General features: G+C 37.0%; 1 protein-coding gene across 1 annotated transcript; it reads left to right on the forward strand.

Moving 5' to 3' along the window:
- The first annotated feature begins 1,638 nt into the window (after positions 1-1,638).
- On the forward strand, positions 1,639-5,492 carry LOC128217408 (homeobox protein otx5-like). Its single transcript, XM_052924550.1, has 4 exons — positions 1,639-1,672; positions 3,731-3,897; positions 4,224-4,337; positions 5,037-5,492. Exons 1-4 carry the CDS (start codon positions 1,639-1,641, stop codon positions 5,490-5,492), a joined length of 771 nt encoding a protein of 256 aa, XP_052780510.1.
- The last annotated feature ends 9,777 nt before the right edge of the window (positions 5,493-15,269 follow it).

A 15,269-nucleotide genomic window follows, 5' to 3' on the forward strand; every position in this document is an offset into this window, starting at 1 on the left:
ACATCAACCCTTCGAAATATACCTTAAAATCCTCATTTGGAATATCGTCACCCTTTTGACATGTAGCCTTTACCCTAAAAATCTTCCAAAACTCCCTAGGTGATTTTCTACGCATGTCATTCATTTTTTTACTACGCTCTGCGTGAAATGATAATTTGGACTTTCTACACTGGTATTTATAATCTTTTTTGGCCTGTAAAACTCTCTCTCTCCCTTCATTACCTGATGCCTTATTAAAATTTGTCAAGTATTCTTTATATACTAATAACTTTTGTTTGCAACTCTCATCATACCAATCTTTTTTATTCTTATCACCATCAATGAAATAAGTACGGGCGGGCCTCTTTGACCTCTTAGAAAAATATTTATCACCCTTACTGCAAATATAATTTGTAAAAATAGACGTCAATGTATCAATATTGCAGGTCCCATTGATTTCTACGTTTAAATCCCGCTCGAGGCAATGTATATCAGTTGACAAATCATCAACAAAAACAGTCTGGAAATTTGGATCCCATTTATAATAGGTATTTCTATATTCCGACTTTGTATGTATTAAAGTATTAATTTTCACTGCGAACTTCACGGGTGCATGATTTGAGAATACATTAAAATCGCCAACCTCAAAACTCGACAATGAATCAAAATTATCCAATGATGTAAGTAAATAATCCACTAAGCTCTGACCGTTATGTGTCATGCACGTGAACTTGCCGGGGTCATTGAACAGACGACCATTCACAATACGTATATTTGTAGCCTTACACAAATCAAGCATACAATCCCCAAAACGGTTGGAGGTAAAATCACGTGATTGCCGAGGCGTGGGAAAATCTATCTCATCTACGTCATCGCTGTCAAGGCTACGATCAAACTCAATGTAATCCCTTTTATGACCTACTCTACTATTTGTATCACCTGTAATAAAAAGTTTACCAAATTGACTGAAATATGTAATATCCTGCTCTAACTGCATAAATAAATCAATATCATAAATGGCATGTACCGGGCTTGCTTCCGGGCTTATATAAGTAGCACAAATGTAAATATTTGACTCGAGATTAAAAAACAACTTATCGAACTTTAGCCATACTATGCAATCAATAGTATTTCTAACAACAGATACCCCCTTTCTTATATTATTTTTGATATAAATGATGATACCACCACTCGGACGTTTTGCCCTGCGGTTTTGAAATCTCCTAAATGAATGAATTGGTTTACTATAATTTTTTAATTCAATATTTGATCTAGAATTTGTCCATGTTTCGCTTAAGCATATAACATCATACTTAGAAATAAAATCAACAAACTCTGGTGATGATCGTTTTTCAGCACTAAGACCTTCAATGTTCCATGACAAGAATTTAAAGGTATTACCTTTTTAGTGATAATTGCTGGTACTCGACATCTAATTCTTGATAATTTCTTTTAATCATCATGTTTATTCTAAAAACGTGCGAAAGTGTGCTTTTAAGAAAGACCGCCGAGCGATATTTGAGTTTTGAGCAAAATCCGACAAACCATAGTAAGAAACATTTATATTTCATTACTATACAAACGGAAAGAAAGATATCACACGCTCCCAGTCGTTCACATTTCAATATTATTAAACCAAGTATTATTCCGACCTTCGGCATGAGTGCTTTTCTCGGACATACGGCTGTCGAAGGTAAGCTTACTGTATATTAATATTTTTTGTATTATGATTGATGGCGGGGATATATGTGTATATGATGCATGGACGCATCAGAGTACGTGAGCAAATTCTTATATTATCGCGTTATTATGTTCAACTGATTTGACTTAAATAATCATATTAAAAACAAAAACATATTGTTTGTACAGATACAACAAAGAATAGCGATATTTTGGCGCTTTTTTAACCGAGCTGTTTGTGGCCATGTAGCAATAAGTAGAAAAACAACAACAACAAATATACTTAAGCTTATAGTTTTTTTATATGTAAACAAATCATATGTTTTTTTAAGTTTGATCATAAATGTCAAAATGAGTTAAGCATTATATTATATTTTTTGCACAACCCGTGTGTGTTCTCCTTTAATAGAATTGAATAAGTTAATTTGGACTATAGTGGTCATAAATTGAATGTTTTTGACGCTTTGTATTAGCCAAATTGAATTATGGATGTGAAGTGTAGGGTTTTCCAAACCGAAAGAAATTGAGCGTATTCACTTGGGGTTAAAACGAGCTCGTGTTATAATGGCCATTTATGGTGAATACGGTAGATATCCATTAAATGTAAATAGATATGTTATAGTTATAAAATAATGGTGTAAATTAGTTATACAATGATGTTAGGAAGTCTGATGTTATGCCTTTAGTTATACGTCATAAACCTAACCTTTTTGATGCTATGATTAGACATATACTCAATTATGGCTCTGAACTATGGAGTTTCCATATAGTCCACAATATCGTAAAAGTACAACTTAAATTCTTAAAACATCTATTTTGCGTACGCCATAAATCATACACTGCTGTCGTTTATTTGTGAATTGGCACGATCTACACAAAGTTTAGCCTAATATGAAATCTGTTAATGACGAATATATCATCGGAACACGTTGACAGTTAATTTGAAACAGTTGTTGAATGAGCTTGGATTTGCTTATTTATTAACATGTTGAAACTTAACGAAATTTCAGATAGAAGTTGTAAGACGGTTATATCATACTTATTTCCAACAATGGTATACACATGTAAGAAATTCAGGAAAAACTACAGTATTTTGTTAACTTTTAACAGGATTGCGATTAAAATTATTTTATTTGTATCAAAAGAAATATGTTAAAGATATAACTCACTAGATTTTCGGCAAGGAGCCTCAATTTTAAAGAAGGAATTTTGACGAAACATATACCGAGAAGATAAATGATGCCATAAATGTAATTGAATGTTGTAGAGAATGAATACCACGTTTTGTTATTATTTCCTCATTATAGGGACTTGCATACAACATTTATACAAGCATTATATTCACTGGTCTAATATGACCAAATTTAACAACTTGATACACCGTAACTACGATAAAATACTGAATAATATTGCTACTTATTTTATTTGCTATAGATTGAAGAAATGCTTATCTTGTCGTAAGTAACATGTTTAAATATATGACACATGTTGTCGTCCATATTGTTCTCCATAAGATAAACTGATCTCGTATTAATATCATATTCAGTTTGCAGTCTTTATTTTATCATCAATGCCATCTAGTATGTTACGTGTGTATTGGCAATGTTTTAATTGCACATGCCAATACAACTTTGACTTGAAATCATTAATCGTCACGATTAAAAATTAGTGAAATGTTCTGAGTATTGATTGTCAAAGAAAACGTTATTTGAAGAAACGAATAACCAAAAACTGTTGATTACCATATGTTAATTTGCGTCGCGGTCAACCAATCAGAGCACAATATCGAAATAAACAATGGCGACACTACTATTCCCCATGTTATACTATCAAGTACTGTACAAAACACTGGGCGAATGTGAATATATAAGAGTAACAATAAATGGAAATAGACTGCTACATTCTGACACTTTACCCAAAGCATTTTGCGATATATTCCTCGGAACATGGTTGTCAATATTGGTGGAACCCTTGGTCCGTGCTCGTCATTGCTTATACCAAATGCGAAATGAATAGCATAGCCAGTTGAGCTTCATGACAGCGTATAATATAATATATATATAATTTTCAGCCGCGGCAGACGGCATGGAGGGCGTGAGGCGACGAAGGACGCGGACGGTGTTCTCCCGGGCGACCGTGGAGATCCTCGAGGCCGAGTTTGCTGCTAATCGTTACCCTGATGTCCGCTTGCGCGAGCAGCTTGCCCAGGAAGCGGAAGTCACGGAGGCAAGGGTGCAGGTCAGTTTCTACTTATTATTCATAAATGACAATGAATGAATGATTGAACTGGATCGAATGAACGATCGAACAAGCAAATGAAATACGCACGCATTAATTAATACATCGTATGGAATAAAAAAACGTATGGTGAAAAAAGTATCTCAAAATGTATGCCTGTATTATTATATAATAAGGTTAGATTGTATGTGTTATTTCCTATTATCAGTAAAAGCCCCCCCCCCCCCCTCGCAACAATCAATTTCTTTAAATCTGCATTAATATTAAAATAATTGCACCCGAAATCATGTGAAATCAATATTCAGGCAAACTATTCGTTGTTTCAGGTCTGGTTCCAGAACCGGCGCGCGCGCGAAAACCGACGAAAGCGGCAGGTGGCGTTCCAGGAAACTTGCGAGGTAGCCGAACAGACGACAAAACGTCGCAGACGCAACACCGAGGTGTGTTAAATTAGTAATAATATGTTGCAAAATATTATCTTGAATTTCACATGCTGAAGAACCATTTTCACCTATTATTCAATTTATTCATTAAACATTTGAAAAGATGTGTATTTTATTATGTATCTCGCAACTGACACTGCAAGAATTTCCATCAAAAATGAAATTATGATTCATAGGATTTTTTTCGTTTGATAAGGCTTCTTCCAGGCAAATTTAAGCTTAACGACATTCATTTTGCAACAACCAATTTGAATATTTTTTTTAAATAATATTTGCTATTTAAAATAGAGGCTGAATTAACAATTGGTAATTCCCATTCCAAACGAACGTTTGGGTATTTCAAGGTCTTTCCGTATAACTAACATAACTAACATGAAGCGAAATCCGATTGTACTCAGTTAAACCATTTGTGACATATGATTATTATTTCTACAGAAAGCCTTGGTTCTACAGTATGGTAAAACACACTCGAACACTAGGCTATGTAATACATGTTATGTGGAAAAACAATGGGCAATGTTTTTAATATAGCTGGAAACAAACAAATGTACATGTCATGAAAAGAGAACACACTCATTAAATTACGTGTAATGTGCGTCAACAATTTTATATAATACATGTTAATACTGTTTTGTAAATTACCCAAATTACGCATAGCAAATATTATATCAATCTCAATGTTCTTTTCGACAACAGGAGGAGGTGCCACCGTCCGCAACGGACGTGCAACACCGAGTGACGTCATCTACAAACGCCTCAAGCGAGAACGCCTCCAGCAAACAACATTTATACCAGCCCTGGAGCCAGGAATCTGTATGCCGTGTGACCTCATCATCCGCATGTAGCCCTTACCCAACAAGCGAATACCAGGGGCCTCCCTCTGCGGCAGACGACTTTCTGGAGAACACAGACGACATCGTGGAGCGTTTGTTCCGGTTCAGCGCAGGTGGAAGACGCACGCACGCCAAAATCCACAACAAGATCGTGATGCAGCCCTACTCCGACCTTTCGTCTTCTGTACTTGACCTCAGTGTGGCCGAGAGTCGAGGATCAGACGACGAAGAACGCCTGACCGGACCTTGTGTCGTTGAAGAGGTGTGGAAGAATGTGCTTCCAGATAGCACGTGCAGTGATTGGAACACTTCCTATTGAAAAAAGCATTGCTCTCTCTGTGTTATTTATTATGTTGCATTAGACAATTACATGACGTGTATGTTTAAGAAAAATGAAGATTTTGCTCCTTCTATTTGCATACACATAAGTTATTGTTGTTTCTTAAACTTATGTTCCTTTGATTATAAGACATCACATGAACATATATATCACTAATTATTGGTCATCACATGAACATACAAACCTCTGATTATTGGCCATCACATGAACATACAAACCTCTGATTATTGGTCATCACATGAACATACAAACCTCTGATTATTGGTCATCACATGAACATACATACCTCTGATTATTGGTCATCACATGAACATACATACCTATGATTATTGGTAATCACATGAACATACATACCTCTGATTATTGGTCATCACATGAACATACATACCTCTGATTATTGGTCATCACATGAACATACATACCTCTGATTATTGGTCATCACATGAACATACATACCTCTGATTATTGGTCATCACATGAACATACATACCTCTGATTATTGGTCATCACATGAACATACATACCTCTGATTATTGGTCATCACATGAACATGCATACCTCTGATTATTGGTCATCACATGAACATGCATACCTCTGATTATTGGTCATCACATGAACATGCATACCTCTGATTATTGGTCAACACATGGACATACATACCTCTGATTATTAATGAACATACATACCTCTGATTATTAGTCATCACATGAACATACATACCTCTGATTATTAGTCATCACATGAACATACATACCTCTGATTATTAGTCATCACATGAACATACATACCTCTGATTATTGGTCATCACATGAACATACATACCTCTGATTATTGGTCATCACATGAACATACATACCTCTGATTATTGGTCATCACATGAACATACATACCTCTGATTATTGGTCATCACATGAACATACATACCTCTGATTATTAGTCATCACATGAACATACATACCTCTGATTATTGGTCATCACATGAACATACATACCTCTGATTATTGGTCATCACATGAACATACATACCTCTGATTATTGGTCATCACATGAACATACATACCTCTGATTATTAGTCATCACATAAACATACATACCTCTGATTATTGGTCATCACATGAACATACATACCTCTGATTATTGGTCATCACATGAACATACATACCTCTGATTATTGGTCATCACATGAACATACATACCTCTGATTATTGGTCATCACATGAACATACATACCTCTGATTATTTGTCATCACATAAACATACATACCTCTGAGTATAAGTCATCACGTGAACAATACCTCTGATTATAATTTCATTAAATAATTCTAATAATATTCTGTATTTTTTATTTTATGCTTAATTAAATCAGATTCAAATACTTATTGCGTTTTTCATAAGTGTTATTCGCTGAAAATGTCTACGAAAAATACGAAATAAATACTAAAATTTGTCTTGGCAACGTCTTCATACGACGTCGAACATGAGGAAATATATAACTGGGGTTATTAGAACTTCGATTTGATCAATAAATTTGTACTGTGTTCGACTCGAATGTATTTTTCAGATTCGGATTTCAAGAGGCTAGCCGAGTGAAATTAGAACTTGCAAAAAAGACGACATACATTTCTGGTTTACACCACTTATAATACGTGTTATTTATGTTAAACATTAATATTTTTTAATGCCGCACTGTAATAATGCGCATATAATTTTGGATTTTGTAACGAGCACGGTTTTTTTTTCCAAAAGGATAGGCTTAATTGAAAAAAAATACAATACAGATCTTAGTCGATTTTCGTCGTAAATTGAAATAATCTTAGGTTCGTTATTTTTATGCATATTTGTTTGAATAGAACTAACGATTAATAATGAACAAAAAGTTAAGGTAAAAAAAATTGTGTTGCCATTTGTACCATTTCTATAGATTTAACATTATTGAAATAAGGATTAACGGAGCAATTTCATCAACGTATATTTTGTACGGTCGCATTTTCAAATAAATATTTTCTGAACAGTTCTACTATCTATTCCGAATATCTGTATTGACCAGTTAAAGGATTGGCAAGTTTCGTGGGCTTACGATATGTTGTCGGTCGAACATTGATAACATTGCCCCCATAATCATGTTTCTTCTTTGTGATTTTTTGTTTTTGTGTCTATGTCTTTGGCGATTACACTGTGTAAATAAACGGGTTTTATGTTATGGCTACTGAGCTTGTTTCTGTAGTTTTTCACATAAGTATTGTAACGGCCCAGCATATACTTCTTGAATCGTTCCATAACCTTTTTTTGGTGTGCACATATTCGTGGGCTAATGACAATCAAGAATTAACCCTACTTACTGCAGCTACATACCACAGTGTGTGTATACCACGTGACAAATTGCGTAATAAATGCTACGTCGGAAGGCAACATTTTGCTTCGAATGAAGACTTTAAACAAAGATATCTTCACTTTTTCTACACCATTTTTAAGTTAAAAGTTGCGCAGTCTACGCCGCTTACGGTGCCCCGCCTTCGGGCTTTTACCAGAGATTGATTGAGAGTTTAGTTTCTTTACACACTTCGACAAACCTTTTCACAGTTCGGCCGTATGACGGGAGCACTGTCAAAATATTATTTTGAAATTGGTTTGTGTTTGATGAATCTAATCACCTTATCAAACTCCGGTAATAAAACGAAGGCGGTGCTCTAAAAGCGGCATAGACTGCCCTTTGTTTCATTTAAAATGGTGTAGTAAAAGAAAAGTTATCTTTGTTTTAATTTTTAATTTTAAGCAAAATATTGCCTTCTGACGTAGCATATATGACGTAATTTATCACGTGGTATACACACACTGTACCATGTAGAGCAGTTTTGACGGTGTGGATATAAACACTTATTTTCGTAGAAAGTATTTTGCAGATCTATATGATTTGGTAGTTGTCTATTTTTCATAGCTAGCTCTCTGCAAATGAGCGAAGTAACTATAATTGAAAGTTAAGGGTGTCGTTTTCTTGAGGTAGTTGAAGCTTACATCATGGACCCGAATTTGAAAATAGATGTGTATTCAGCTGTTCAATCGTATTGACCTACCCATTGCACACTTCAAGTATTAATGTCACAATATTAAAAAATATACCAATCTCATTTACGTTTCTTTCTTTAAAATCGCGACATGCGCCTCGTTGCGCTTGCTCCATTCCCTGTACATAGCCAAAATGAACTCTAACACATTCTTTTCTAACTTCTAAAATCGGAGCATAATACAAAAGCTAAAATGTCCGTCTTCCTTTTGTTCTGTTTTTCTGTATGTAGAAGATTCACAACATGAGCATGTAATATATGAACGGTTTTAAAAGCTCAGTCGGTTATAAAAAACTCGTCAGAGCTTATGTTGTCTGTATATCTGTCTTGCCGACTTTAAATAAAGCTTATCTTATCTTTATGAACATTGACTGTTGTCCAACAAGAAACCTCAGTACAACTACTTCTTTATGGTAGAGATGAAGTGCTCGGGGAAATTAAGATCAATCACCATGTTTAATCTGAGGAAATACATTTGGAAACATTCTTATCTCATTCACTATTCAGCATCGCCATCTGTTGATTTTTTTCCCAATAGTTAACTTAATTTCCCCAACGTGTCAGACACTGTTTTGGCACATCGATCTTGATTTATTCGAAGATCTTAAAGAAAGTAACTACGGTCACGTGAGATGTCAGAACCATCACGTGATATGACATTGCACATCCAAATTAAGTTCATGATATATAAACACTCTGTGTATTCTACAATGATGTTCCATGTCACAATTTACCCCGTTAATCTAATGTTGGTTTAGCCATTGATCATGTTGTCATGAAACATCACTGTTTATCAAAGGACTTCATGCTTAGTCGTTGGAAAAAACCAAACCAGAATCACTGTATTTCATTTCGTCCTTGTATTTATCTTAACGCTTACACTATCTACTATTACTTTGGTGAGTTCTTGGTATCAATGCAATGTTATCAGTGTAATCGTGCGGTTAGGTGGCCCGAAAAAAATGTATGTGATCCATGGAGAATTTCCATTAATCGCGAGTAGCAGCCAATCATGAATTGCATAATGGCGATCAGCTGCTACCAATCATTAATGGCATAATGACGAGCAGCTACCAATTATTAATGGCATAATGCCAATCAGCAACCAATCATCAATGACATAATGGCGAGCAGCTACCAATCATAACGCATAATGTGCAGCAGCAACCAATCATGAATAGCATAATGGCGATTAGCAACCAATCATATCGCACAATGTGCAGCAGCAACCAATCATGAATGGCATAATGGCGAGCAGCAACCAATCATATCGCATAATGTGCAGCAGCAACCAATCATGAATCGTGTAATGGCGATTAGCAACCAATCATATCGCATAATGTGCAGCATCAACCAATCATGATGACATAATGGCGATCAACAACCAATCATGTCGCATCATGTGCAGCAGCAACCAATCATGATGACATAATGGCGAGCAGCAACCAATCATAACGCATAACGTGCAGCAGCAACCAATAATGTGCCAATAATGATGGCATAATGGCAAGCAGCAACCAATCATAACGCATAACGTGCAGCAGCAACCAATCATGATGGCAAAATGACGAGCAGCAACCAATCATAACGCATAACGTGCAGCAGCAACCGATCATGAATGGCATAATGGCAAGCAGCAACCAATCATATCGTATAATGTGCAGAAGCAACCTGTCATTAATGGCATAATGGCGAGCAGCTACCAATCATATCGCATGATGTGCAGCAGCAACCAATAATGAATGGCATAATGGCGATTAGCAACCATTCATATCGCATAGTGTGTAGCAGCAACCAATCATGAATGGCATAATGGCGAGCAGCAACCAATCATATCGCATAATGTGCAGCAGCAACCAATCATTAATGGTATAATAGCAACCAATCATATCGCATAATGTGCAGCATCAACCAATCATGAATGGCATAATGGCGATTAGCAACCTATCATGCCGCATAATGTGCAGCAGCAACCAATCATTAATGGCATAATGGCGAGAAGCAACCAATCATATCGCATAATGTGCAGCAGCAACCAATCATATCGCAAAATGTGCAGCAGCAACCAATCCTATCGCATAATGTGTAGCAGCAACCAATCATGACTGGCATAATAGCGAGCAGCAACCAATCATATCGCATACTGTGCAGCAGCAACCGATCATATCGCACACAGTGCACCAGCAACCAATCATTAATTGCACAATGGCGATCATCAACCAACCCGAGTGACATTCTGGCGAGCAGCATAATGGGTAGCAGTAACCATTGGTTACTAACCAATGATTTCTTTTATACGTATTAATCGTTTTTCCATTTAACATGTTAAATAAATATTTATATGATTAACTAGACATAATTATATCATTTTTATTTCCTGCGGTAATAAAGAGAAAAAAAATGTTTTTACATCACAGCTATTGTTTGTGCCAGGGCTTTGTAAGAGCCATGGTTTGTGCCAGGACAATGTTAGAGCCATGATGGCGGTGCCAAGACTTGTGCCAGGCCTATGTAAGAGCCCTGATGGTTTGTGCAAGGACTATGTAAGAGCCATGGTTTGTGCCAGGACTATGTAAGAGCCATGGTTTGTGCAAGGCCTATGTAAGGGCCATGGTTTGTGCCAGGACTATGTAAGAGCCATGATGGTTTCTGCAAGGACTATGTAAGAGCCATGGTTTGTGCCAGGACTATATAAGAGCCATGGTTTGTGCAAGGACTATGTTAGAGCCATGATGGGGGTGCCAGGACTATATAAGAGCCATGGTTTGTGCCAGACCTATGTAAGAGCCATGATGGTGGTGCCAGGACTATGTTAGAGCCATGGTTTGTGCAAGGACTATGTAAGAGCCATGATGGTGGTGCCAGGACTATGTAAGAGCCATTATGGTGGTGCCAGGACTATGTAAGAGCCATGATGGTGGTGCCAGGACTATGTAAGAGCCATGTGGTGGTGCCAGGACTATGTAAAAGCCATGATGGTGGTGCCAGAACTATGTAAGAGCCATGATGGTGATGTCAGGACTATGTAAGAGCCATGATGGTGGTGCCAGGTCTATGTAAGAGCCATGATGGTGGTGCCAGGACTATGTAAGAGCCATGGTTTGTGCAAGGACTATGTAAGAGCCATGGTTTGTGCAAGGACTATGTAAGAGCCATGATGGTGGTGCCAGGACTATGTAAGAGCCATGTTGGTGGTGCCAGGACTATGTAAGAGCCATGATGTTAGGTGCCAGGACTATGTAAGAGCCATGGTTTGTGCCAGGCCTATGTAAGAGCCATGATGGTTTGTGCAAGGACTATGTAAGAGCCATGGTTTGTGCAAGGACTATGTATGAGCCATGGTTTGTGCAAGGACTATGTAAGAGTCATGGTTTGTGCAAGGACTATGTAAGAGCCATGATGGTGGTGCCAGGACTATGTAAGAGCCATGATGGTGGTGCCAGGACTATGTAAGAGCCATGATGTTGGTGCCAGGACTATGTAAGAGCCATGATGTTGGTGCCAGGACTATGTAAGATCCATGATGTAGGTGTCAGGACTATGTAAGAGCCATTATGGTGGTGCCAGGACTATTTAAGAGCCATGATGGTGGTGCCAGGACTATTTAAGAGCCATGATGGTGGTGCCAGGACTATGTAAGAGCCATGATGTTGATGCCAGGACTATGTACGAGCCATGATGGTGGTGCAAGGACTATGTAAAAGCCATGATGGTGGTGCCAGGACTATGTAAGAGCCATGATGTAGATTGAACATCTGTGGACCATCTTGCTTCAGTCTGGTCTGATAAGTACAAAATCTGCAATTTATTATCTAGAAACAGTGAAATAAGGTCATTAACCCAGTGTTGACACTGGTTTTCCTCGACTGAATGATGTAGAGGACGTTGACAAATGGGTCTTAAAGTCTAACAGGACAATTGACGTTGTAGCTGTGAAAAGGTGGTGATGGATCGCGTGATAAGTCCGGGGCTCGCACACATGTCGCCAGTGAGATTAACAATCTGGTATGTGACGTATAGCTAAATAACGTCTTGCAAAGAGAAAGAATCTGTCTTCGCCTATAAATGTTTCCCCCAAAATCAACTTGAAATAAATAATCGTTAAATACTATGCTGCATGCGCCGTGCAGTTATGGTGTTCTGGCATATCTCAGTATTGAGTAATATTCCGAGTGTCGAGCAGGCGTTAAGCAGCTAAATTGTTAATTTAAATCTTAAAACGGCATATATATTTAAGCAGACAATATAGTATTAATAATAATATATATATTAATTTGTTTCATTGTTTCGCCTATCATATGAATGCTTTTTTAGTCAAACTGCTAAAGAAACTAGCAAACACGAACTGTACAAGTTAACATCACAAGGAAGAAGTTGTCTGATTTGAAAATCACTCCTGCAAGATGGGAGCTTAACCGGTTTGTGATTGCTATACTTTTGTTTGTTTTATGAGATGTATGATCACGTAAATGTTGCAACTTATTACACATAAAAAACGGGCTGAAAAATGTTTTATATTCAGTCAGCAATCATAAATCATCCGGACTGATATTTCTTTAAAGTAAGTTTCTGCTTGCTTATTTCGCTCAAGCAAAAACAACAGTACTAAAATAGAACAGAGCATGTCCTCTTTCTTCATTTTTATTCAAAAGCAACAACAACAAAACACAAATAATCACAAATGCGTTACTTAAATTGAATAGTTCCCCCAAAAATCTCCATTGACAGATGTTTTGGTGTTTGACCTGTTTTAAAAAGGGTATTTATTGATTTTACTAGTATTTGTGCCAAAATTTAAAACAAGAAATGATGATGATGATGCTGATGCTGCTGCTGCTGCTGATGATGATGATGATGATGATGACGAATAAATGTAATGAAGTCTAGAATTGATTTGTTTACTTTATCTTTTTTGTCTAAAGAAATTATAATTGAGGTAAAGCACACCAAAAAACCTACATGCGCCATGAACACGCCTGGAGTTCACGTCAACAGGCGATGATCACGTGATACACTGTTTAAACGGCGATTTTTAAAAGGCATCTCTTTTAAGAATTAAGGCCTCGCTGGAAAAAAGGAATAATGTTGCCAACATTCAGTTAACGAAAAATAAACAAGCAATCGCTGTAACTTTCACAAGCAAGGACCTGCCTCTAAATGTTAATGGCAATCAAGTTAAACCAACCTTAAAGAAAGGAAATAGGTGTCTCAATTGCCAAGAATTTGGTCATTTTAAAGGAATTTGTACAAATCAGACAAAATGCCCTCACTGTGCTGATAATCATACACACAGTCAGTGTCTAACAAAGAACTTAAAAAAATGCGCAAACTGCCAGGGAAAACACAGTGCAGCATACAAAGGGTGCCCAGCTTACCTCAAGTACACCGAAAAACTAGAAAAACACAATGCAATAATAACAAACGAATACCAAAACAAATGTAAGATAGAAAGCATAAAACCTGACATGCCGAAAACACTCAAAGTAACAGAAAACCAGATAAAGTCTCTTGCTTCACTTCTCGTGGGTAAAACAGAAGCTGAAATTGAAAATATTCTCACTGAAAAACTTGTGGCAGAGTCCAATTTAAAAACATTTAAGATCACTCAGATAAATGTGGAAAAGAAAAAGCATACCCCATCGCAAACCGCAAATAAAACTTATGTACAGACGAACTCTGTCAAATCAAGAAAGAGTGGTCACTATATTAAACAGTCCACAAAACAAGTTCCCTCACAAGCTAGGCCACCAATATTCAGACCTTTCCCGCCCAATTTCAGGCCCCAAATGGCGTCGCCGCCTAATTATTGGCAAAAGACCGGTCCACCATTCCGAAGACGCCCCCAATTTCACATGGCGGGCTCCTTCGGAATGTGTGCACCTCCTCCCTTTTTATGGTATGGCCCTCCCAGAGCTTTCAATGGAGGCCCTGTGCCCCGCCCCTTCCGACATGTTTAGGTTTATGTAACGGGATAAAAACAATCATTAGGATAAAATAAAAACTTCAATATGGCGGCGACATTAAATTATACTAAAAACATTGATAGAAACAATGGTCTCGCCGTCTTGTCATGGAATGTTCGGGGAATGAAAACCGACAACTCACATAAAATTAATGAACTCCAAAATTACCTAAACAATTCAACAAACCAAATAGATGTAATTTGTTTACAGGAAACACATTATACAGAAAAGGACAAAACCTTCAAATTGAGGGGTTACCAACAACCTATCAACAAAATTAGGAAGTCTGATAAAAGTAGTAAAGGAGGTGGAGTATGCATCTATGTAAGAGTGGGTCTTCCCTTTGCAGAGAACATGATAACTCACAAATCAGACATAGAAGTCTGCTCTGTGCAGATATACGGTAAAAAAGACCCCATCACAATATATAATGTATATGTTCCTAAAACTAAATATAATAACATAAATACATATAAACACATATTCAAAAACTTAGGACGAAACACCCTAATTGTAGGAGACTTTAACTTAAAACACATCTGCTGGAACCCCGCAGGAGACTTCCGGTATGACGGCGAGGCCGATGACTTGCTTACATTCCTAAGTGACAATAATCTTAATTTCTTAAATGATGGACAAATAACGAGAGTATCCGAAAAACAAAACGAATCAGACAGTGCTATTGACTTATCACTCATCTCATCACATCTCCACTCCTCTAGTGAATTCTA

The sequence above is a fragment of the Mya arenaria genome, chromosome 14, assembly GCF_026914265.1.
Source record: "Mya arenaria isolate MELC-2E11 chromosome 14, ASM2691426v1".
NCBI lineage: Eukaryota > Metazoa > Mollusca > Bivalvia > Myida > Myidae > Mya > Mya arenaria.

What these genes read in the sequence shown, in the direction of transcription:
- LOC128217408 (XM_052924550.1), top strand. Translation starts at nt 1,639, where the DNA reads ATGAGTGCTTTTCTCGGACATACGGCTGTCGAAG. An exon ending in CGGACATACGGCTGTCGAAG is followed by an intron (nt 1,673 to 3,730) that starts GTAAGCTTACTG and finishes TATAATTTTCAG; the next exon opens with CCGCGGCAGACGGCATGGAG. An exon ending in GTCGCAGACGCAACACCGAG is followed by an intron (nt 4,338 to 5,036) that starts GTGTGTTAAATT and finishes TTTCGACAACAG; the next exon opens with GAGGAGGTGCCACCGTCCGC.